Source organism: Auxenochlorella protothecoides (genome assembly GCF_000733215.1).
Source record: "Auxenochlorella protothecoides strain 0710 unplaced genomic scaffold scaffold47, whole genome shotgun sequence".
Taxonomy (NCBI): Eukaryota; Viridiplantae; Chlorophyta; class Trebouxiophyceae; order Chlorellales; family Chlorellaceae; genus Auxenochlorella; species Auxenochlorella protothecoides.
The window spans coordinates 20,733-43,042 of record NW_011934340.1 but is presented as its reverse complement, the minus strand read 5'-3'; the positions used below and the strand labels follow the sequence as shown (position 1 = coordinate 43,042).

The 22,310-nt window shown below is 61.2% G+C and overlaps 9 protein-coding genes across 9 annotated transcripts in view; 5 read left to right on the top strand and 4 right to left on the bottom strand.

The window, feature by feature from the left end:
• Positions 1-818: 818 nt before the first annotated feature.
• Positions 819-1,627, top strand: F751_4131 (DNA-directed RNA polymerase II 16 kDa polypeptide; the record flags this gene model as incomplete). The annotated part of the gene is made up of 4 exons (XM_011402233.1): positions 819-849; positions 937-1,117; positions 1,266-1,368; positions 1,499-1,627. The coding sequence occupies 4 exons, from the start codon at positions 819-821 to the stop codon at positions 1,625-1,627; spliced, it is 444 nt and encodes a 147-aa protein (XP_011400535.1).
• A 196-nt stretch (positions 1,628-1,823) lies between these two features.
• On the bottom strand, positions 1,824-2,197 carry F751_4130 (50S ribosomal protein L30; the record flags this gene model as incomplete). The annotated part of the gene is made up of 2 exons (XM_011402232.1): positions 1,824-1,931; positions 2,036-2,197. The coding sequence occupies 2 exons, from the start codon at positions 2,195-2,197 to the stop codon at positions 1,824-1,826; spliced, it is 270 nt and encodes an 89-aa protein (XP_011400534.1).
• Positions 2,198-2,526: 329 nt separating this feature from the next.
• F751_4129 (hypothetical protein) lies at positions 2,527-3,179 on the top strand (the record flags this gene model as incomplete). The annotated part of the gene is made up of 3 exons (XM_011402231.1): positions 2,527-2,606; positions 2,929-2,974; positions 3,072-3,179. The coding sequence occupies 3 exons, from the start codon at positions 2,527-2,529 to the stop codon at positions 3,177-3,179; spliced, it is 234 nt and encodes a 77-aa protein (XP_011400533.1).
• Positions 3,180-4,031: 852 nt separating this feature from the next.
• On the bottom strand, positions 4,032-9,251 carry F751_4127 (Ankyrin repeat domain-containing protein 13C; the record flags this gene model as incomplete). The annotated part of the gene is made up of 12 exons (XM_011402229.1): positions 4,032-4,238; positions 4,602-4,721; positions 4,928-4,981; positions 6,005-6,073; positions 6,171-6,266; positions 6,483-6,614; positions 6,764-6,844; positions 7,034-7,219; positions 7,609-7,818; positions 8,024-8,230; positions 8,550-8,798; positions 9,168-9,251. 12 exons carry the CDS (start codon positions 9,249-9,251, stop codon positions 4,032-4,034), a joined length of 1,695 nt encoding a protein of 564 aa, XP_011400531.1.
• F751_4128 (hypothetical protein) lies at positions 7,910-8,263 on the top strand (the record flags this gene model as incomplete). Its single annotated transcript, XM_011402230.1, has 1 exon — positions 7,910-8,263. The coding sequence occupies one exon, from the start codon at positions 7,910-7,912 to the stop codon at positions 8,261-8,263; it is 354 nt and encodes a 117-aa protein (XP_011400532.1).
• An 803-nt stretch (positions 9,252-10,054) lies between the features above and the next one.
• Positions 10,055-12,700, top strand: F751_4126 (Vacuolar amino acid transporter 1; the record flags this gene model as incomplete). The annotated part of the gene is made up of 8 exons (XM_011402228.1): positions 10,055-10,159; positions 10,246-10,423; positions 10,654-10,722; positions 10,919-10,978; positions 11,105-11,295; positions 11,506-11,859; positions 12,181-12,373; positions 12,543-12,700. The coding sequence occupies 8 exons, from the start codon at positions 10,055-10,057 to the stop codon at positions 12,698-12,700; spliced, it is 1,308 nt and encodes a 435-aa protein (XP_011400530.1).
• Positions 12,701-12,960: 260 nt separating this feature from the next.
• On the bottom strand, positions 12,961-15,354 carry F751_4125 (hypothetical protein; the record flags this gene model as incomplete). Its single annotated transcript, XM_011402227.1, has 6 exons — positions 12,961-13,169; positions 13,590-13,958; positions 14,112-14,214; positions 14,391-14,461; positions 14,658-14,833; positions 14,987-15,354. 6 exons carry the CDS (start codon positions 15,352-15,354, stop codon positions 12,961-12,963), a joined length of 1,296 nt encoding a protein of 431 aa, XP_011400529.1.
• Positions 15,355-16,466: 1,112 nt separating this feature from the next.
• F751_4124 (hypothetical protein) lies at positions 16,467-18,446 on the bottom strand (the record flags this gene model as incomplete). The annotated part of the gene is made up of 4 exons (XM_011402226.1): positions 16,467-17,191; positions 17,449-17,551; positions 17,661-17,731; positions 17,900-18,446. 4 exons carry the CDS (start codon positions 18,444-18,446, stop codon positions 16,467-16,469), a joined length of 1,446 nt encoding a protein of 481 aa, XP_011400528.1.
• Positions 18,447-20,434: 1,988 nt separating this feature from the next.
• Positions 20,435-22,310, top strand: part of F751_4123 (hypothetical protein) — a gene marked incomplete at both ends in the record, with an annotated part of 3,221 nt that continues 1,345 nt past the window's right edge. Inside the window, 5 exons of the mRNA XM_011402225.1 lie at positions 20,435-20,570; positions 20,677-20,788; positions 20,940-21,392; positions 21,636-21,795; positions 22,077-22,208. Coding sequence (XP_011400527.1) covers positions 20,435-20,570; positions 20,677-20,788; positions 20,940-21,392; positions 21,636-21,795; positions 22,077-22,208 — 993 coding nt within the window. The remainder of the gene's footprint in view (positions 20,571-20,676; positions 20,789-20,939; positions 21,393-21,635; positions 21,796-22,076; positions 22,209-22,310) is intronic.

Below are 22,310 nucleotides of genomic sequence, written 5' to 3'. Positions count from 1 at the left end.
TCGGGACGGCCTGGGGTGAAGTCCAGTGGTGACAGTAGTGAGGTGCAGCGGGATGTCCTTTGGAGACAAATTCATAACGAACCCACCCGCTGCATCGTACATTAGTGATGGATGGCTAGGATTCCAAGGAAGTGGCGATCTGATCAGTGCTGGCCGGCAGACGTGGAGTAACCGAGCTAGCATGGAGAGATGAGCCGCCTGGACATCCCGTGGATCAATTTCGTGTGTCTTGCATGCGATAGTATTCCGCGGCACTTTGTCGTCGGCTGTGAAGGGCATTGGTTATCGGAGATGTTGGGACACGTGACGCACATGGGCCCAGATGCTTGCACTGAAATGCTGTCTACCTTGGTCGTTGACTCCACCCTGAGGATTACCGGGATCATACACTTGACATTTGTGATCTCTAGCAGGGAACGATCAATGCGCAAGTATTGGAGGTGGGAGCTTGGCAGGTGAGACGGCTGCGCTGGTGTGCATGGAGGCTCTGCGGGGGCTGGTGGGAGTTATACACAACATGAAGAAGAAGGGAGTAGCTTTGAGTGCAGATCAACAGACCTTGCACCAACAAACTGAACTCTTTCTCCTGTCCTGGATTTTGACGTATTAGAGGAGGGACTCGTGGCTACTCACACGTAGGGCCACTTGTGCTCCCCGTGCTGTGACAAACAAGTAGCAGAGTTTGTTGAAACCAATCTCACATTTCGCGGTCAGTCGTCCCGTTGGTACCGATTTCCTATTCAATCCGATAAGAAGTTAGATATTGTAAATCTTCAGTGGAGGTCCTTTTTGGAAACTGCCAGGCTACCACGCACGGGATGGCGGACGACAACTCGACCGACAGTGCTGGTGAGCAGCGCTGCACGGCGCGTACACTTTGCTTCTCGTGAAGCAATGCTGCATACAATCTCACTCCCTTCGATTCAATTGCTGCAGTGTTCAAGGATGCTAAGATCCTGAACATCTCGGAAGTGAACCTGGTGTTTGAAAAGTACCTCGAGCACATGCGGCAAAGAGACCCGGAATACCAGACCAATGCTCTCATGGAGAAGTCCATGGAGTATGCGAAACACTTCTGTACGAGTCGAAACAAGGATGCTCTCCAGAAGATGAGAGAGTGAGTGAGGGGTTGCGGGAGTGGGGTGAAGGGAGACTAGAGCAAGCTTTTCCTGTGCAATCTTGCCACTCTCTTCAGGTCCTTTGCCTACAGAGTCTTGCTCCAGAGGATTACTCACCCATCTTCTGAACTTTGCCACGGTGTACAGGCTGCTAGCACAGCATCACTTCACTGAGCAGGAGCTGGGCCTGATGACCAACCTACAACCCATGACCCCCGATGAGGTGTTCAAGCTCATCCCCTCCCTAGATGTACGTAATTGTGTACTGCTGACATCGAGTTGGCTGAGCAGTTGGGATGGATCCAAATACTATGCACGGCTGTGTTGAGAGGTTCTGCATGGCCAAAACAGTCCTTCCTAGGGAGTCCATTCAATGCCAGGACCGCCCCTTCCTGGCAGTCATCCCAATCCTTGCCATGAATTTCCATGTGCAGGATGAGTCACGATTCTCCGGCAACGACATCCAGCGAATCATTGCCGAGCTCGCCCAATATAGTGAAGTCAAGTAGGCGCAAGCTTAGCCTGGAGGGGCTTGTGACTGCCCGTGCATTCCATCCCTGTGACATCGGTGTGCATACACCTTAGCAGTCATGAAGCCCCTGCTTGCCTCTGGTCCCCTTGTTCATCAAGTTCAAAGAAGTACGCGGTTCGTTTGAGTAGCCACTGGGAAGGAGAATACGATCAAGGATAGTGCCTCACAAGTATTCAAGCATGCTTAACAATCACAGGAGGTCTGAGTTTTCTCGCCTCTGCCTGAGCAGCAAGCCGCGCAGCTCGTTGTAGGTTGGTCTCCAGAGTCAGGAGGTGGGGGATCTGAACAACATAGGGCTAGGTGGTTGTCTGAGTGACATAATTCCCTAATAAGTTCCATACCGCTGGACAAATAGTATGTGCACGCAACCCCTTCCATCTCACACCTTGGCGACGGCCCCTCGCATGGCTGGCGTGTTTGTCCTCTCCACAGTCTGCTGCCGATATGTCAGGCCGATAGCCTTCACAATCCTCACGTGTTGATGCCGCACGCCTGCCATGCCGCGCTTCAAGGTGATGAACAGCGATTCCACCACTGGAGTCGCCATGGCGCCCACAACGAGAAGAGGTGCAGCCCCTCGACCAGGTAGCTCTTTCGAATAATTGAACTACAGCATGTAGGAGTATCCGGAGTAACAATGTTAGTGGTGCGGTGTCAAGCTGTTCGTATCGATGCGAGGCTCCCGTCGAGTTGACACCCTGGTACCGCACTCGATACTGCGGGGATTCCATGTCGTCCTGTTTCTAAGCAGTGTCTCATGGCAGTCCCCTGTGACACTCAGGCATCCTGTAAAATGATGAGCATACACTCCTCGAGACTTGGAGGCCTTGGCGTCAGGACAGGTGGCTGCTGCCTGCCCTGCCCTCCCCCCTCCCCATGTCGACCCTTAGGCATTCAGTCTTCCAGCGTGCACAGGACATGCAGAAGGCCGGCAACGCGCCCCGCGGCTCTGGGAGGTGCGACCAACCTGCGCATGCGCATGAGGGGGGACCTTCGGAGCAATGACAGGTGGTCATGCGATCTTCCCTTTCATGATGATCTCCAATCAAGCCGTTCACTTGCTGTAGGTCCAGATGATGAAGGCAAGGCCATCACGCGTGACAACGAGCCGGATGAGTACGTTGGTGTGACAGGGTCACTGCTGTGCTCTCAGACAACCAATGTTGTTGCATGCGCTGAGGAGTTGTGCTGAGTTGAGGTGTGCAGGGGAGGAGCACTCAGTGCCGAGGCATGAGCCGGAAGTGCTGATCCTGGACTACCATGCTCCATCCCTTTCAGGTACTGGAAGAGCGCTGCCGAGTCCAAGGGCCAGAATCCTGCCAAGGTGAGCATCCCTCCATCCCGTCCAGCCACCTCTGCGATGCATGGGGCTCTCGTACAGACCAACCAAGGCTGCGCTAGCCCCTCCACCCTCCTTCCAGGATCCCCTTGCCCTCATCTTTGGCCTCGTCATCGTGGCCCCCTTCCTCATCCTGGGCATTGCCATAGCCACCGGTGTGCTCGACATATCTGTTTACAAGGGTAGATGAAGGGACCCCAGCGGCCTTGGCTGTTCATGGGGGCCTGCAGCCTCATCTGAGGCAAGCCAGGCCCTGCCACGCATGGGAACCACAGAGATGCACAGTACGGAGAGGGCGGCTAGGGAGTGTGTTGTAAGAAAGACAGGGTAGAGGAGGGTTTCTTGGAGTTCATGGAGCATACTCGAGTCTTGGCAAAGGCAGAGAGTGGGGACAGCCTTGGACACTGTTCGATGCCCGGGGTCGGTTGGGACATTCAAGGCTCCCTTTTATGGGATTGAAAAATCAGGGACCCTACGAAGAGGGCAGATCCTCGAAAATAGGAGGCTGCAAGAATGGAGGCAGTAACTTTTGTGGGAAGTGGGGCGTCAAGCGCATCTGCCCATGTGCAGGGTGTTCGAGGGGAAGTGGGGTTGCAAGGAAGGGCGATCGATTCCTTCTGGAAACTGAGCATCTCAGAACAGGGCATCAGGGGCTCAGGCACCAAGACCTGACGCAACACTCTGAACGACCGGGGATTGCTGTGAGGGGGGTTGGGGCCTTGTGCAGGGGGTTAGGGTTCATGCAGGGATGGCGCCACTGACTCATGGCTGCACATCTGGCAAGAAAAATGGGAGTATCAGGGAGAGATCGTAGGGGTGGGGGCGGGCTGAGTGGCTCCCGACAACACAGGAGGGGGCGACCAGGGAGGGGCACAATGAGAAGGCGATCGCTGGGTCAACTGACGGTCGGTTCTCGGGAGCAAAAGGCTCTCCTCCCCCCCCCCCACCCACACACACACGCTCCGTTCCTTCCCGTCAGGCACGAACGAGCGGCGGCCCCGCCCGCATGCCTCGGCCCATCGACACGTCCGGCCATCGGCCCTCATTGCTCCTTGGCCAGGCGCGCAAAGATGGGCAGCCTGCGGCTGGCCTCGTCGCACTCGGACCCCTGCCTGCGCACGGCGCGCGTTGCCAGGTGCGCGCCCGTGGGGGTGCCTGGCGCCGAGGCCAGGCCCAGGGCGTGTGGGGGCTGGGGCCCCCCGGTGGGTTCCTGGCCCAGGATGGGCAGGGACGAGCGGGCGGTCTGCGGCTGGCCGCTGGGGCGGTGGACGGGCGCCGGGGCCGGGGCCGGGGCGGGGGGGAGGGCGCCGCGGCGGCGGCATACCTCGGGCCCGTCCCCAGGCCCAGCTCCGGGGCATCGGGGGGGAGCGAGCGGAGGCCCGGCTCCCCGAAGCTCAGGCTGCCGCGGGGGCTCAGTGGAGGGGGAGGACAGGGAGGGCAGGGGCCCGCTGCCCAGCACACTCGCGCCGCCGCCGCCCAGATCCGTCAGGGTCAGCGAGTTTAGGAGGGAGGCCAGGGCCGCGGGCGCGTTGGGCGAGGAGGGTGGCGAGCGGCGGGCGGGGGGGCCGCCCTTCTCGGCCGCGGCGGCGGCGGCCGCGGCGGCCGTCGCCACGGCGGCAGACATGGTCCCTGCCCCGGCGGTGCTGGGGGGGCCGTCGTACTTGTGGATGAAGCGGCAGCGTGAGCCGTAGGGGCAGTGGCCGGTGGCGGCATAGCTGCGGCATGCCTCAGTCTGACGGGGAGAGGTGGGGGGAAAGGGGTTTGTGGGAAGACATCAATGTGGGCGCCGAGGATGCTCGAAATGGTCCAGACATATGCCTCTCAGGCGATGAGCGTCCATACAAGGAGTCAGCAGCATAGTGGGAGGGAATGTGTGTCACAGACAGGAGGCAGGGACCCTCATCAGCGACGTGGCCTGCCACACCCCTGGGGTCCCACCTTGTACTTGCGATGGCGCTGCACCGTACGGAGCTCGCCGCGACCATGGGCAAACTGCGGTGAGGGTGGAACGGGCATGTTGAGAGGACATCGAGGTGTCGCGTTCTCAAGGGTCCCTTATGCCCCGGCGTGTTCAGACCCAGGGGTGCAGTACGGCCGAGGAATGTCACCTGACATTTGAAACCGTACCGACACGAGCCAGTCTCCTCCCAGCTTCTACAAAGCTCAGTCTGTGGGATGATAGGGTAAAGGCGGGGAGGTGGAGGGGCGGGGAGAAAAGATGTCGGCGTTGAGGTGCGTCACGCTACCGGGTCCGCGGGCGCTGCCCGAACCCCAAACCATCAGACCCGCACCTTGTACAGTGGGTTGCTCGCCGGCCCCGGCACGTGTCCATTTTTCTTTGATCGACTCGAGCCAGCGTTGGGCAGCCTGGGACCCGCGAGGAACTGGCTCATGGCCAGCAGTTGGTCGCCGGTTGGGGCGGGCCAATTAGCCATTGCCGCAGCCCCCTGCATCGCCAGCACGGCTTGGAGATCGGGGTGGTACCCCGCCATTCCATACTCCGTTATATCATTGACAGGATAGGGAGGCATTGCGTTGAAGGGAAAGGACATGGGGTAGGGAAGGTCCAACCCCGACGGGGAAGGCAAGGAGAAGGCGAGGGGTGCGGAGTTACCGTGCGTAATAACCGATTCCCCGGACCGCATAAAAGCCATAATGAGCGCAATCTACTATACATTCATTATCCGACATTGAAGTGCAGTGAACCCTGGCTGTCGGCGGTATGTGGGGGTCGAGACACGCTGCTGCCGCAAAAGCAATCTCCCCCCGGAAGCGTCGGACCCCGGGGGTTGCTGCACACGGGGCCGCGCCTGCGGACCAACGTTCGACCAGGGGCCTTCGGCATTCAAGAAACGTTGCTCAATCGTATTAATTTATCTCTACAATCTGATCACAGCTCGTGCCATCGAGACTGTTAGTTGCAATGACAACGGTCACACTGAGGCAGCACATGTCGAGCTCCCCAACGTCTGCGTATCCGAGGGATTTCTTGGAGTCGTCCTCTCCAAATCACACCTCCAGATTCTCACTCTCTCGCGCCTCCTTAATCTCGGCCACAGTCACTTCCTTGTACCCTGCCGGCACCTGTGCGCAGACATGCCCGCATGCTTGGAATTCGTGAAGTACCACAGGGTTGCTCGGGGTCAACGTCACATTCTGCACATTCCGCCTGGCTTCTCACCTGAAAATAGCCCGCATTCCGGGCTGGATGGTCGGCTCCCAGCAGCTCAAACTGCTTGAAGCGCATGCTGAGGTACACAGTCCACATGAGCGGGATCTGTGAAGCAGAATTTGAGAATGGTGGGCGGGTTGAGAAGGCCAGCAACAACCGAATCTGCGCGAGTCGTGCGCGATGGTCTCCTTGCCAAAGGTACAGTCAGTGCTGCTCCTGCTGCAGTAATGACAGGCTGCAGAGTGAACCCCGCAAGGGGGTGTAGGTCACTTTTGTTGGGAGATGAAGAGTCCCTCCCCTCTGGCTCACCCTCGGGCCTACCTGGACCTTGACGGGGAACAAGTTTTGGTCCGACCAGCGGTGCATGAACTCTGCAGCCCTCTCCACGTGCTGGTTGGCCTCGCCCAGCGCCTCCAGCAGCGGCAGCAGTTGCCGCAGCGTCAGCGGGAAGTCCTGTTAGCGATGATTGGTGTGCATAAGAGAGCGCCGTGCGGTCAAGATACCGGGTGCTGCATTGTTCGCAGGCCATCCACAGTGATGACAGGCTGCCGGGCCGCCCCTGCATCATGATGTCCAACTCCCACTTCGTTCTAAAGACATACCTTTGCCATCCAACACTGGGTGGTGATCTCGCGCAGCTTCGCCTCTCCAGCCGGCAGTGAGCCGGCCTCCTCGCCACGAGCCTGGGGAGCGGCAGCCGAGGGGAGGTTCTGTTCTGGAAGGCATCGGCAAGTCACTGCGGCAGTGCACGCACCCACGAGCGCTAACGGAAACATACCCAGAGGGCTCCTGTGGCTGGCAAACAGCATGCCCCCCTGCAATCTCGGAAGCATGTCCCAGCATACCCCCATGCGGCCGCCCCAGTACCTCACCCTCGCAGCTCGTTTGAACCAGACCCGAGACTTCTCCGGCTTGGAGCTGGGGTCCAGCTCTGTCTCCGCAACGACATCGTCTGGCATGGCCATTGCCAGGTAGGCCTCAAAGGTGCTGGCCCCGGGTATCTCGACGGCAGCCTTTTGCCGCGACACCGCCGCCATCTTCCCCGTCCACTCAAACACCTGCGCAGGAGTGTGCGAGTGCTTGTGAGTGGAGGGCCCGCGAAGCGCGTGTGCGGCTGGTGAAGAGGCGCAAGAGCTATACTGGTCATACAGGGGGGCACGTCGATGAGTATGGATGCAAGCCAGAAAACAAACAGCATGTCGGCCCCCAGCTGTGGATTGTTGCAGGGATTGAGTGCCAGAGCAGCTGGATCCTTGGGTGTCTGGGTCTGTTTTCTTTCCCCACAAGTGCAGGGCGACGCAGACTCTGACTCAAGGCACCATGGCGCAGCTGGCGCAGGCTTGCCTTTGCACGTCACGTGCAATTCCCCCCTCACACACACACACACACACATGCCCCCTCCATCCTCCATCCCCAACCCCTCCTGTACCCCATCCAAGCCCCTGACCTGCGTGTCCCACCCATCCACCACGGCAGTGGCAGGCCGCTGCAGCCAGGTCTTGACCGGCCTGAAGTCGGACGCCGTCGTCCTCATCTTCACCTTTTCACCACCGTGGTCCATGAGCAGCGCCACCTCGCGGTCCACGTTCTTCCTCCTTTCCTTGCGCTCCTTGTAGAGGTCCACGTACCGCGCCTTCTCGTGGTTGGCGAAGAAGGTCTGCGCGGGCGCGGGCGGCTGGGTGTATGGAGAGGGGGGGAGATCCCACAGGCCCTGTGCCTGTGCCTGCACTGACGCTAAAGGCCCCTGCATGCGCGGCACTGAGCTGACCTCGGACAGGGCACACCAGCCCTCAGTTTCGGACCCCACGCGCATGTCAATGCACGTGCGCGTGCACACCACCCCATCACCGCTGGGGCCTTACCGGCGCCGGGCTGGGCTCCGCGTCGATGAGGAGGGAGAAGGCGCCCCGCCTCCAGCGCGGCAGCACGCCCCCGGCCCCACGGTCCAGCCCCATCAGGCTGCCATCGATGCGCAGCCGGCTGCCCAGCTTGGTGATGGTGTAGGTGTCGTCCGGCGCAAACTGGCGCAGGATGACGCCAAACATGCCAGAACCCAGGTCCCATTTCAGCTGCGAGGGAGGGGGGTACTTGTGTGTGTGTGAATCTTGAAGGACTCCGTGCCAAGCACGGGTGCAAGGAGGGCAGCACTCCGACAGTGCGCAGGAGGCGAGGGTGTGAGGTGCAAGCTGGGTCCTGGGGTGATCCCGGATGTGGAGCCTTGGGAAGCTGAGGCTCACCGTCCGGGACTGCAGCCCACGCCAAGCAGCCATGCATGCTACAAAGACAAGGGCACCTTCGCCCGCAACTCCTAGCCCCGCCAAACACTATCCTGCTCATCTGAGCCAGGGCTCTTCCGGGCTCCAATATGTCAAACTCCCACCAGCCAACCACCTTCATGCTGAAATCGGGGAGCTCCTTCAAGACCTCCAGGAGCCGCTCCTTCTTCTGGGCTTTCTCTTGCTTCCACTCCTTCCGCAGCTGCAGGAAGAGCAGGTGCACCAGCTCCCCATTGCCCAAGGCAATGGCCTCATCCAGAGCATTCCAGCGCGCTATGTTCTTGGCGCCCACCGAGGCCCCAGCCTCCAGCAAGGCCTCCACAATCTCGCGCTTTCCCCGGATGACGGCCAGGTGCAGGGGCTGAGCGAGCCAAGGGGAGAGGAGCGAATGCGGTGATTTGGCGGGTACGGGTGCAGGACCACAGGCAGGGATCCGTCGGGTGCTTTCTGGGCGCACAGCACCCTCTATCCCCCCCCTCCCCGTTCTTCTCTGCGCCACACACAGTGTTGCCATGGGCATCCAATGACTGGACCAAGGGTGGGTCGACTCCTTTCAAGAGGCGGCGCACGGCGTGCAAGTCCCCATCAAATACAGCCCTGTGTCGTCATTGGGTTTGAGGGAGGGTGAGCAGGGGTTGCTGCATGTGGCAGCTGCATGGCTCCAGTGCTGGTAGGACCAAAATAGCGGTCACAGGCCACACTGCCGCGACGCCAGCACCGGCGACCCTACCCACTTGTGCAGTGGATACTCGTGGTTCACTCCCAGCGTGTGCACCAGCCTTTCTGCAAGGGGAAGGGAGCCGTGGAGCGGCATGCCAGCTGGCCAATTGCGGGAGGGTCCGAGGACCCATGGTTCAGCAGAAACTGTCACCGTGCAGCCCACCCACCAGCCCACATCTCGTGCTCACCCGCGGAAGGGGTCGGGGAATGCGATGCCAACGAATCATGAAACGTCTCCTTCAGTGACGACCTCACGGTTGACAGCATGGCGAGGACACCTTGTGCTGGTTCCGCCTTGCTGAGGAGTGGACACTGACTATTTGCCTGCCCTACTTGCGAAGCATTATCATAATGTTTGCTTGGTTCAAGAAGAATATGGATATAAAGTCGAGGGTCTTAGCTTGAGCGTCTGTGCATTAGGCGTGTTCACGGGTGCCATGCGGAGGCCTTCACGTCATCAAAGCCTCAATATGAATCTTGCTGGGTTGAGACGGGTTGCGAATGATATAATGCTGGAAAAGAGAAGGAGGAAGGATGTTTTTGTTATGGGAAACATACAACAATTAATCGCTGCGCTCTAGGGCTCCCCGTCCCATATATCAGGCAGGAGGAGAAACTAACCATGCCCCAGTCAGCAGGGTGTCGGATCGGCGGCATGCGACGAATCCCCGGTTACGACAACATCCGCAGTGCCCTGAGCAAACATCCAATTCCACCTCATTCCTTTTGCTTCATTGGAGAAAGTAAAAGAACCTCTCTTCATGTTACACCGAGTTGAATGAGAGCGGGTGCCCGCGGGGGCTTTGCAGTGCCGAACACCACGGCGAGCAAAGTGCAGCTCTAGCTGTGCAGAAGGGCGTGACCATCCCTGGAGTATAGAAACACATTCTCTGAAGGATGGATGAGGTCACCATTCCCTTGCTGACCTCCGTGAGCGGCAGCATCCCGGACCTGGAGCCAGTGAGGGAGGGCGCGACCTTTACTCAGACCCTTTTCAATGTGGTGAGAAGCCTGGAGGGTTACGCGCGTCATGTGCAGTGACGGATCGTGGGGCAGATACTGACAAGACTCCTGTACTCTGCAACCAGATCAACATTTTCGTGGGGCTGGGCCTCCTCTCCACGCCCTACGCTTACCGGGCTGGCGGCTACATTGCTGGTGTGGCCTTGCTCCTGCTCTCCTCCCTCTTCTGTCTATCAGGGCACCTGATAGTTGCTGCATTCCAGTATCTGCCTGTTGATGCTCCGCGGTCCTTTCCGCAGCTTGGTGAGGGGATAATGTGAGGGACGAGGGTGTGAGCGGCATTGTGCACAAGGGAGGCAGAAGAACACCCCTGCGCATTCCTGCGTGTTGCCTGGGAGGGATCAAAGGACGCATCCAGGTGGTGCATCTGTAGCCAGGAACGGTCTGGCAGTGCCCTCGTCTCAACGTACAGCTCCAAGATTCTGTGCCTGACCCTGCAATGTGATCACCCCCCATCACCCTTCACCATGAAGGAAAACATGCTCTGGGGATCCATGGCCGCAAGGTGGTGGCGGTCGTGGCTTTCCTGGAGCTTTTTGGAGGTGAGTTCTCTACAAGGCATCCCTTGTGCTGCTTGGTCTGGTGTACTCCTGCATGAATGGGTCCGAGGAAGAATGTCAAGTCCCCATGGAATCTCTCCATTCCAATTGTGATGGGTGACTTAAGCAACACACGCCTAAACCTCATGACCTTTCTACCCCGCTTTCTAACACCTCCGCCAGTCCGATTGTTGTGCAGGGGCGTGCATGGCCCTCCTGGTGACCTGGCAGCAGCTCCTCATCCTCCTGGACAACCATGGTGCGTGCGGATCAGGGCGAGTCGGCCCGGCGATGCATGGCGCCGATTCTTCCTGCATGCGCAACCCCTCCCACCACCCACAAAGCATACGTGAGCCCTCACCCTAGCCTCTTTGCCCCCACCCAGGCCTCCTGGCCCTGAGCCCTGTCCACACCGCCGTCGCGCTCAGCCTCCTCTGGCTGGTGCCCATGCTGAGCGTGGGGGGCTTCAGCCGGCTGGCCATCCTTTCCAAGCTGGGCATGCTGAGCGTGTGCATCGTGGTGACGGTGGTCTACTCCCTCCTGGTCCTGGACCCCTCCCGAGACGATCTGCCGCAGGTGGTTGGCTGGAGGGTTGAGACCGGGGCTGGCGGGGGGTTCACGCGCCGACGTGGGGCCGTATGGCTTGCATGTCATTTGCGCATGTGTCTCTTTCCCAGTTGTGCCCTCCCTCCTCTCCCCCCCTTTGCAACCTGGCGCACCAAACGCCCTTCCCGCTCCAGCACCCCCGGCCCTAACCCAACCCCCCAATGATCCCTCCCCTCTCAGCCGCCCCCGGGGCACGCACTGGCGCGCTGGACGCTGCCCCAGGCTGTCGGCATCTTCGCGGTTTCCCTGTCCGGGCACAGCACGCTGCCCGCGCTGCGCGCCGGCATGGCCGCCCCCTCCCGCTTCCCGGCCCTGCTCACCGCCGCCTTCTGCGTCATGGCACTGCTGTACGGCACGGTCGGGGCGATGGGGTACTGGTACTACGGCAGCACCACCTCCGCCCTCATCACCACCGACATCTCGCGGGCGGGGCCCTGGACCGACACCGCCATGGACAAGCTCCTGGCCTGCCTCCTGCTGGTCAACTGCAGCACCAAGTACCCGGCCCTCGTCCTGGTGCTACAGGCACGTGTGGTTTGTGTGAGGGGGGGGGGCGTTTGATTGTGCCACGAGGAGATGGCAAGTGTGGAAAGGGGTTGGACCCCGGTGCTGCCACGCTCCCTTTGGTGCTGCACGCCTGTGCGTCGAGCGAGTCGTCGACCAAGGGGGGAGCATCTCCCCAGATCATGATGAGATGGGACGAGCTCCCTGGCGGCTGCATCAGAAGCCGCCAGGAAGCCCCTGCTCCACGCCTGCTGGTCTGGGAGCGGGTGCTGGCAGATGTCAGCACAAACACACTCCCCACGACATCCAGTACTGGGTAAGACCCTTCCCCACCTTCCTCACCCCTCCCAGGACCTGATCATCGGCATGTTCCCCTCCAAGGTGGCCACCCAGGGCCAGCTCCGGCCTGCGGTGCTGGCCACGCTGCGCATGCTGCTCTGCGCCGCGTCGGTGGGGCTCAGCTACGCGGCCCTGGACTCCATCGCCTGCGTGATGTCGCTGGTCGGCGGGGTGGCCTCCCTCTCCTGCTCCCTCCTCATGCCCAGTGGGTTTTTGGGGGGGGGTCCCGGCCTCGACAGGGGGGGAGAATCCGAGGCTGGAGTTGGGCATGCCATGGTTTTTTCATGTGCCCAGGCTGCCTCCAGACCATCCCACACGGCGCCAAGCGCCGGACAGGAGACTCACGCTCCCCCTACCGCGCTCAACCGCCACAGCCCTGTTCTACGTGAAGCTGGCGTGGGCGGAGCTGGGCGCCGCACGGCGAGGGGCCCTGCTGGCGCTGCTGGGTCTGGGCTCCGCGCTCATGGTGTTCATCACCAGCCAGAACGTGGTCCAGCTGCTGGCACAGCTGGGCAAGAGCACGGGCGCCTGAACCCCGCCTGCCTGCAGGGTGAGGGGCGGGGCGAAGGAACCCCTCCCAGCGGCCCCTTCTCTGAGTGCCCTCCTATCGTGTAAAACTTGATGGAAGCAGACCCTGGAGGGGGGTACAGAGAGCAGCACGGCTGGCGACAGCAGGAAGAGCAAGTATGGCGCTGGGTGCAAAAGGGAAGGTATACATGGCAGGACATGGTTTCTTCGTAGGGGGGCGGGTGCAGAGCAGTACGGGGTGGTACCGCCCGCACTCCAGATCGCTCAGTACGCCGCGATGTGCGGCGACCTGTTGATGTGGTTGGAGCGAGAGGGGCTGCCCAAGTTGCTCGGCGTCGGGGCGCCGTACCCGGTCTTGGTGGGCAGCAGCGAGGAGCGCAGCGCAGCGCTGCGTCGGCGCCGCGTGAAGGCCAGCGTGACCACCACGCCCAGCACGGTCAGCAGGCCCAGCGCCGCTGCGCCGTGCGCCAGGTCTGGGCGGGGCCCGTTGTTAACCGTAGAGGCTGCCGCCAGGCCCAGCGGGTCCGCGGCGCGGGGGAGGTCGGCCGCGCCGCCCTTGGCCCCGCCGCCGCCCTCCTGGCCATGCGTCAGCCTCGTGCCCTTGCTCCTGGTCGCATTGGATGGCGACCAGAAGCCCATCCTCTCGTACGCCTCCTTCTGCGCGAGCGAGGGTGAGAGGAAGAGAAGGTGGTGGTGGTGGGATCCTCGGTGCAGGGGTGGTGCGGGGAGCAGGGAAGTGGATGATCCCCCCAGTATCCACAGCCGAGAGTGAATGCTCCTGGGGGAAAGTGGCCCACACAGTATCCAAACCGGCAGACGCCTAATGTCACGGTCCATCACCACCCCTCCCCAAAATTACCCTCTCAACAACATCAAATAACCCCCCCCCCCACCTTTCCTTGCCTTCTCTTTGCCGTGGAGGTAGCCGCTGTGCAGGACGACCAGGTCCACGGGCAGACCCGCTGCGCGGCGCTTGTCCACCACCCCCACGTTGGCGTAGTGGGCGTGGGGCAGCAGGCGGTAGGCCAGGGGTTCCACCTCCCCGTTGCCCCACAGGAAGGGCAGGATGACCTCATTCCAGGCCGTCTGGTCCCACTGATGGCGGGTGGCCGGCGCGGAGAGGCGCTGCGTCATCGCCAGCATGAAGGCCTTGGCCGGAGGGGTGGGGCGCAGGTACCAGACCCCGGTGCTCTGGCAGGGGTTGTGCGCGTGTGTCTTCACCACTGGGTCCGGGAAGTTCCAGTACTCCCGCAGGATGGTGCCTGCGTGTGAGGAAAGGAGGGAAGGCGAGAGAGTGAATCGTTGATGGGGTCCCACATCGCTGCTCCCTCCCCCGGATGCATGGGGTGCATGAACCTGCTGCCAGCCGGCGTTGATGGCAGCAGCACAGGTCAACAGAGCCCTGGCTGACCCACCAGTGGGGGCGGCTGGGTCCTCGATCCAGTAGTACAGCTTGCAGCCCCCCGAGAGCGACACTGCTGGGTCCTGGGGTGTCACCTCGTCCCAGTCTGACAGGCCCTGTTTTGGGGTGGGGTGCAGGACGGATGGCCAGCTAGAGGTGAAACGGCTTTGGCATAACTGGTCATTGTCATATTCTGAACGCTTTGGATAAAAAGAAAACAGGATCACTAATCTTCGTGTCCAAAGCAAAACGAATCCAGCATCTTGTCAGCAGCCTGAACACCCCAGCCAACCTGAACATCGTAGGTGGTGTTCTGAAAAGGAAGGAAAGGATCCTGCAGAGGAATCGCATCCGCGTCCATGTCTGCAAATTCGGGGAATGGTGAACGATGGGGCTTACCACAGAGGGAAGGCAATGATCTGCCGATGTGGGGCTGCGGAAAGCATGCTGTCAGTCACCCGCCAGCCATGCACTTTTCAGCCTTGGCACTGGGTCGAGACATACAGAAATTGGAAAGCAGTCTGTGCACACTCCGTGCCCCTCCAGCCCACCAACTCACAGGCAGCCAGGTAGTCCTGCTCCAGGATCTTCCAGCCCCACCAATGCTTTTGGACATCAAACACGCGGTTTGGGGAGTCATGTGCCTTACCGCCGCCATAGGCATACTCTGGCCTCTCTGGGAAGGCCTTGTCTAAATACACGGGCAGGCCCCGGTCATGGAGTCGCGTCCAAGTCCTGCGATGGCATCGGGAAAGGCAGGCCTCGAAGACTGGTATGCCGCAAACTGGCTACCGGTACATAGCAGGTGGGCGCCGTCCAACAAGCTCCAGCTGGCGGCGTTCAAAAACAGGAACTCCTGTGGACTCTACCCCCCATCCCCCAACTGACATGTTGTCGGTGGTGAGAATCATCAGGTGACTGAGTGCGCCCGCTTCTTGCACAAAGTGGCAGAAGTTCATCACCATCTCCAGCTCAGCGGCGTACTTGGTGGCGGGGAGCCGGATGGTGGTAAACAGCACCTCCCGCCTCGGAGTGGCCCTCTGTTTCAGGATGGATCCCACGGTGGCATTACTGATCACCCAGTTCTCGTCCACGGGGGTGGGCCCCTCCTGGGCCAGGAGCTGGGCGGTGCCAAGCCCCGGCCCTGTCTTCCGCGTTGGCTCGGGGCTGTTCTCTGTGTCGTCCGCACACCGCGCCACCTGCCACAGGATGCCTGCACAACCGAGTAGCAGGAGATGACATGCACGGGAGCGCATGGTCTCCCAGAGGAGGCTGGAGACGTCGCGCTGTTGGCGAGGTCAGGACGCCCGTGGCGCCGGTGTAGGAACTCTAGGCAAGGGTATTCGAGTGCAGATGATCTGAGGCTAGCTCGACCACATGCAGCTGTAATGAAGCATCGATTCGAGGTAAGATTTGCAAAAGGTCAATGGAGAGACGTTGACCCTGTAATGTCAGGATGCGCGCCTTTACCTGGGAAGCGCCGATTACAGGACGGATCCGGGGGGTAGTCGCCGAGCACTCGGGCACTGGTGCATTGAAGAGGCATCATCGGAGCATCCCATCCACGCGGAAGCAAGGAGTCGGACGATTTGTTACATTTATTGCTGGTGGGTGCATGGACGAGGGTCTGTTTATGGACACAGGGCGGGGACCGTGGTGCCTCAATCGTCTGCAACGGTATTTGGTCAAGTGGCCCCAAGTCCCCTACACCTGACAGGGCACTTGGTCTCAACCCCCCTCAGAACGCCGGGCGCCTCACAATGTGAAACTCGACATCAAGGTTGTGAAGTATCATCTTTCAGACACTTTGACTCTGAGCAAGTATGTGAGGCTCATCAAGCGAGGCTCCCAAGCAGGGGATTGGGTCCCACATCTGCATGCGCCCTGTCGTCAGGCGAGCGCCAAGGGGAGCGCAGCCTCGCCGCGCGGCAAAGACTGGCGCGTGCATCACGCCCCACCTTGACTGGCAATTTTCAACTCTAGGTGTCAGCCTGACAGATCGATTGCATTTTGCAGTTGAACTGGATCAGAAGCATCATGTTCACCTTGCACGTACGGCTGACAGCAAGGCACATCGCAGCAGGGGTGGGGCTGGTCAGAGGCACGAGCCGGTCGCATGGCTACTTCCCTGAGATTGGCGGGGTCCATGGTGGAGGAGCGATTGCACAGGGGCTTCACAGAGTGCCTGTACCAGCTTGTTAGTCATGAAATACGAGAGCCCATGGTTTCAGGGCGGCTGGACCGCGTCGAGACCCACCGACAGACTGCAGTCGGCGCAGGTCCTGGGGGTGTGGACCTGGGCCCCCCCGGACATCCGTCCACGACACCATGCCTCTCATGGCTCTCGCCAGGGGCACCAGCCACCCCGCTACGGGTCTGCCGCGCCCTTGCCTGACCGGGGGTGGGGGCTCAGGGCCTCGCCGCCGGCCTTGAGACCCCAGGGCGCGGCGCCGCCGGCACGCGCTGCGCGGCCGGCCCTGCCCCGCCCCGCCACCCTGAACACGGCGAGCATGAGGCCGGCGGTGAGGAGGGCGGAGGTGACGGCCACCACAGCCGTGAACTGGAAGTCGGTGAGGTGCTGGAGGGCGGGAACCTCCGCGCCGGGTGGCTTCGGGCGCGCGTGGGACCAGGCGGGCCGCGCCGCGTGGGTGTGCGCCAGCTTCCCGCCCGGCACGTCGGCCAGCGCCTTGCCCAGCTCCGGGTGCCAGAAGCCGCGCGCCGCGTAGGCCAGGGCCTTGTTCCGGCCGTGGGTGCCGCCGGAGTGCAGGATGACGATGTCCAGCGGGAGGCCCGCCTTCTCGCGGTCGGGGATGGCGCGCACGTTGATGTAGTTCTCGTTGGGGAGGATGCGGTAGGCCAGCTGCTCCGAGTCGCCCGTGCCCCAGAGGAAGGGCAGGATGACCTCGTTCCAGGCCGTCTGGTCCCACTGGTGCCAGGTGGCGGGGTGGATCAGGCGGTGCACCAAGGCCAGCATGAAGGCCCCGGCGGGGGGGGTGGGGCGCAGGTACCACAGCCCCGTGCTCTGGCAAGGGTTGATGGAGAAGAGCTGGACCTTCTTATCGGGGATGTGCCAGTGCTCCCGCAGCATGGTACCTGTGGGGGGGGGGGGGCGCGCTCAGCAAGGGGATTGGGGTTTGAGGTGCAGTCCGGAGCCCCGGCGCAGGGGCGGTCCCCGGGGGGTGAAAGCATGGGGCAGGGTGTGCACTGAGCCCATGTGCACGGCAGGGCACCAAAAGTGGCAGGCTGCTAAAGGTGCCGTGCCCCTGCGTCCTGGGGTGCCGGCAACACAGACCGGGGAGCAGGGGTCCCCAATCGACAAGCCAGGCCCCCACACGATCTGCAGTGCTCACCTGACGCCACTGCCTTGTCTGGGACGAGGTAGTACAGCTCGCAGCTCTGGACAAGGGCGTCCTCTTGGATGGGGATTCGTGGCACATCCCAGTCAGAGAGACCCTGCAGGGACATGGCATGGGTGTGAGGGGGTCCCGAGCGGTCCAGCCGCCACGCTCGTGCTCGGTGATCACCTGTCCACATCCCAGCAGTCCCCCGCCATTCATCTCACCTGGACATCGTACAGGTTGTCCTGGAAAGCAAGGAACGGGTCCTTCAGTGGCACCGCATCCGCATCCATGTCTGTGCAGGGCATGGACTGGGTTAGACACGGGCGCCAAGTAAGGCAGATGCAGGATCACACACAGCCATCCGCCAGCGTGTACATGCCTCAGCATGCATAGCAGCGATCCCACAACCACCCACGCGCCCCCCCCCCACTTCTCTCCCTTCGACCCCGCATCGACTCACAGACGGCGAAGAAGTCCTGCTCCAGGATTTTCCAGCCCCACCAGTGCTTCTCCACATCAAACACGCGATTGTGGGTGCCAGCCGGCCTGCTTGCTTCCCCAAAGATGTACTCGGGCCTGGCAGGGAAGGCGCGATCCAGGTAGGCAGGGAACCCCAGCTTGTGCAGCCGGTGCCAGGTGAGGATGTCCGTTGTGAAGATGAGGAGGTGGGGCAATGCCCCGGACTTTTTGACAAAGTAGCAGAAGTTCGCAATCATGTCCAGCGGCTCTTCAAACTTCACGGGCGCCAGCCTGATGGTGGTGAACAGGATCTCTCGCTGGGGAGTGGCGGTCCGGGCCAGGATTCCCGGCGCGGACTCGTTGGTGATGATCCACTCCGGGGGCACCGTCTCGAGCGCCTTGGCTGCAGCCGGGTCACCAGCCTCAACAGGTGTCGCAGCCAGTCGCCTCAGAGGCAAGAAGCTCTGGTGCTCTGCGGCCTGCGCTTGGACCTGTAGCACTGCAACACAGGCCAAGGCTGAGACCGCCAGACATCTCCAGCGATGCATGAGGGCTCTGTCGCGCTAAAGTTGCTGTCGAGGGTCGATGACGTGTGGTACGGACCCCCGGCTGGCTACTTCATGGGCCGCTGGCTTAGATGCAAGAAAGACAATCAAATTGCCGATACGAATTATCTAGTATCAGGAAGCTAGGCTGATGTCCCATGCCGGTGTGACTAGAATGAGTTCCCAGATGGAATCGAGTCCCGCATCGTGGCAAAGCCCCCTTGGGCGGGTCCACGACATTTGACTGATGAGGACTCAACAGCACATACTTGGATGACATAGCACACGCCTCTTCAAACTTTGATGTTTGGTTCTCCGTGGACATCCTGAGTCTCTAGGCACCTCCAGACTTTGTTTGGGAGATCCTGTTTGCATGACGCAGTTTTCAGGATAGCACATGGGTTCCTCCATAGCGAGAACTCGTTTCGGGGCATCAATAGGAACTTTCACACACCTTGGTAGTGTTGTCTGGTAATCAAGCCCTGTACACGAGAATGAGACTCCTGCGCAGTGTGCACTACAGCTCAGAGGGCTAATGCCCATGCATTTTAAATCCCTCTTTACTGTTACCTTGGATGCACTTCATGCATGTCTCAGCCCTTTTGCGTGGCTCCACCAAAATCGAATGCCGGTCATACAGCCTCCTCAAACTGGGCACCTACAGCTTTTCCCGAGGTATGTGACACTGCAAGGGCAGCGTTGTGGTCTTATCTCGCGATAAGCTGCTTGGTAATTCGCTGTAAGTCGATCACAGAGGATGGTCCTTTGTGACAAGGATGAACCGTGCTGGCGACGGTCCGCATGGGAGGGGCGCTCTCTCGAACCAATCCTCCGGATGCCTTGGGACAATGAAATAGTAAATTCCGTCGAATTATAGCGCTTCGAAATAAGCTTGCAATGCTTGGTCGGAGTTTGTTTTTGTAACAAGATTCCCGTCGGGGTGTGGGTGAATCTTCACACACAACGTGGCCCTCAGGTGCAAGAACGCCGAAGCAAGCTTGCCTAAATGGTGGCCTGTCGGTGAGACGAATGATTGTAACCCAAGGGCAGGTACCATGCGAGCCAAAACTTGGCTCCCTGTTGCTGCAAAGGGGTTCATCTCGGTGCCTTCCTCAAAGGGGATCGGATGAGGCGTGCTCTCCTCCTCCAGAAGGGCCAGGTCTGATCCTGACCCTGGCCCCAGGCCACGCTTCTCAATCACACTCACATTTGAGCTGCAATTCGGTCACTGTGAACACGTGCATGCTTGATGCCACAAAGATATCGGTGTGGATGATTGGTGATGGGTTGACTGCGTTGTACAGATTTGGAGGCACCAAGGGCTGCTTGCCTCTGGAGCGGGCCCTCCTGTGCAGCTCTTTTCCGTTTGCTGCAGCCCACACGTCATTCTGCAGGGCTGCCAACATGCGCACAATGCAATCAAAAAGCGTGACTGCAGGGTACATGTATTCCTTAAGCAACGTCCTGATCATGCAGCCTATACCATGGACGTCACTGTCCACCAGACGTGTACGGTTTCGAATCTGCACGGCAACATCTCGTCGTGGCACGGTGGCCACGGCATCCAGGAGGTTAGCATTGGCGTGTATTCCCCTCGTGCATACTGAACACAGTGTAGCTGTACATTGTCCAGAGTTGAAGGACACGTTGGAATGTAAACGATACATGCAGTCATGCCCGCATACATGTGGTGATGCTTTGCGAGGTATGGTTTTCCCTGCAATCTGATGGGAGTTCAATTGTCTGACAGCAGCTGAGACCCCACCCGCGCTCGGGGTTGAGGGTGATCGACACCAAGTGCGCGCAATTGTATCGCAAAGAATGTGAATTCTACAGCTGATGTATTCATGAGGAGCGCGGTACGTCGACGAGCTTGAACTGTCATTCCCTCCGAAACCCTGTTGGACGCCAACAAAATGGCCAGGCTTCCTCAACTTGGCCAGGGACATATTCTCCTGCTATAAGCAGCTACCCCACATTCTGAACCGATCATGACGGCGGGATTGAGCAGCGGCCGGAGCCGGGCACTGCTCGCCGCCTTCTTCCTCCTCGTCGCAACACAAGCTCAGGGCACCCCCGAGAGCGGAGACTCCCTGCCCTGGTACCAACAAGAGCTGCCAGACAAATGTAGGCACCGTCTTTGCCCGGATTAGAGCGATAAGTAGCTCATGGAGGGTGACGAGAGGCCGCTGTACCTGCCTTTAGACCATCACCTGCACCCCCTCATCTGTAGTGCTTGGGACCAGGGTGGAGGAGCGCCAGAACGCCGCGCATGCGTTCAGCATATGGTTGGTGGATTGGGCTCTGGCCTCCTATGCCCACGCTGCTTTGAAGGATGGGGGGCCGTGAGTTCGTACCTCTTGTAAGGATGCCGTGACCACCCCCTTGACATCCCCCCATCCTGAAGGCACCCACTCTCGGGCCACGGTGGCTGTGGACCGCTGGTACCTGTTTCAAGGCATCCCTGTTCCTTCCTTCTTGCAGGTTCCACCACAGTCGCTTCTACGCCATCCACGACCCCAGCGATGCCACGTGCCTTGCCTCGACGCGGACCGACTTCCCCTTCTCCCCCTCGCTCCCCCTGATCAAGCTGCCCGTCGCCTCGGTGGCGCGCGCGGTGGGCAACCTGGCCACCGCATGGCTCCCCGGCCTGACCCTGGTGCTGGACCACCCCACCCCGGCAACCGCCGAGAAGCTGGGCACGTGGGTAGAGGCCCTGGCCGCCGCCTGGTCCCACCTGTCGGAGGGCCCCGCCGCCGCGCCCGCCACGGTGTTGATCCCGGGGCTGGAGCGAGGGGCCGCCGCCCACACGCCGGGCGTGTGGGCGCTGCTCAGCATGGTGATGGGCCGGGATAGGACCGGGCCCCTGCCCACGCTGCTCTTCTTCGACGACCTGGCCCGCCTTCCCCCCGGCCTCTGGCTGGGCCTGGAGCATGTAGTGGCACTCAGGTGAGCGGTTGTGCTACAGCGCCGGCAGCGTGGGTGGTTGTTTGGGCGGGAGTTCCCTGATCCAGCACGCCACGGCATGGGGGGCTGCGGGGAGAGCGCGTGTGCCGATCACAACTTGGCCCTCAGCTGCGGGGAGCGGCGGCAGGCGGTCGCGGTTCAGCCGGCCCTGGCCGAGCCCCAACTTCATCGACAGCCAATGCGTTAGTTCACCATCCCACCCCTTCCCACCACCACCCTCCACAGGCCGCCGGCAAACGCCTCGCACCAGTCCCTCGGGGCCTTCACTGCGCCCCAGCATGCCGCCAGCTTCCGCGCAGCGCTCCTCTCCCTCCCCGACGTCGCCATCCCCACCCCGGCGCCCAACGGCACCATCACCCTGCTCATGGACGCCGACTCTCCAGGGGTGCGCTGGAGGCAGATGAGCGAGGCGAGGGGTGCTGTGTTGGTGGGGCGTGACCCGGACTCTGTGGAGGGCCACGTCCACACCACCACTTTGTACTGCACCGGAGGGCTGGCGGCAGGCATGCCCCCTGCCGCTTTCTGAGAACCTCCAGTTTTCTCCGGCCTTCTGACGCCTTGCACCTGCGCCTTTGCTACCCCCACCCCACCCCACATATTGAACCACTGTCCCCCCTCCTCCCCCCCTCCCCCCCCCCCCAAAAAAAAAACCAACATCCCTGTCAGATCGCGGGCATGGCTAGCCTCCTCCGTGCGCTCCGCGAGGCGGGCGCGGCCCACGGCGTGCCAGCCCGGCCCTACAGCCCCTCCCAGGGCACCCCCCTCTCCGCGATGGTCTCTGCCCTGGGCGGCACCCGGGTGCTGCTGGGCCGCGCCGGCCCCGAGCTGGCTGCCGCCGCGGCCCTGCTGGCCCCCGGCGCCCTGGTCTACGAGCTGCGCGCGGCGGTGCAGGGCCCGCCG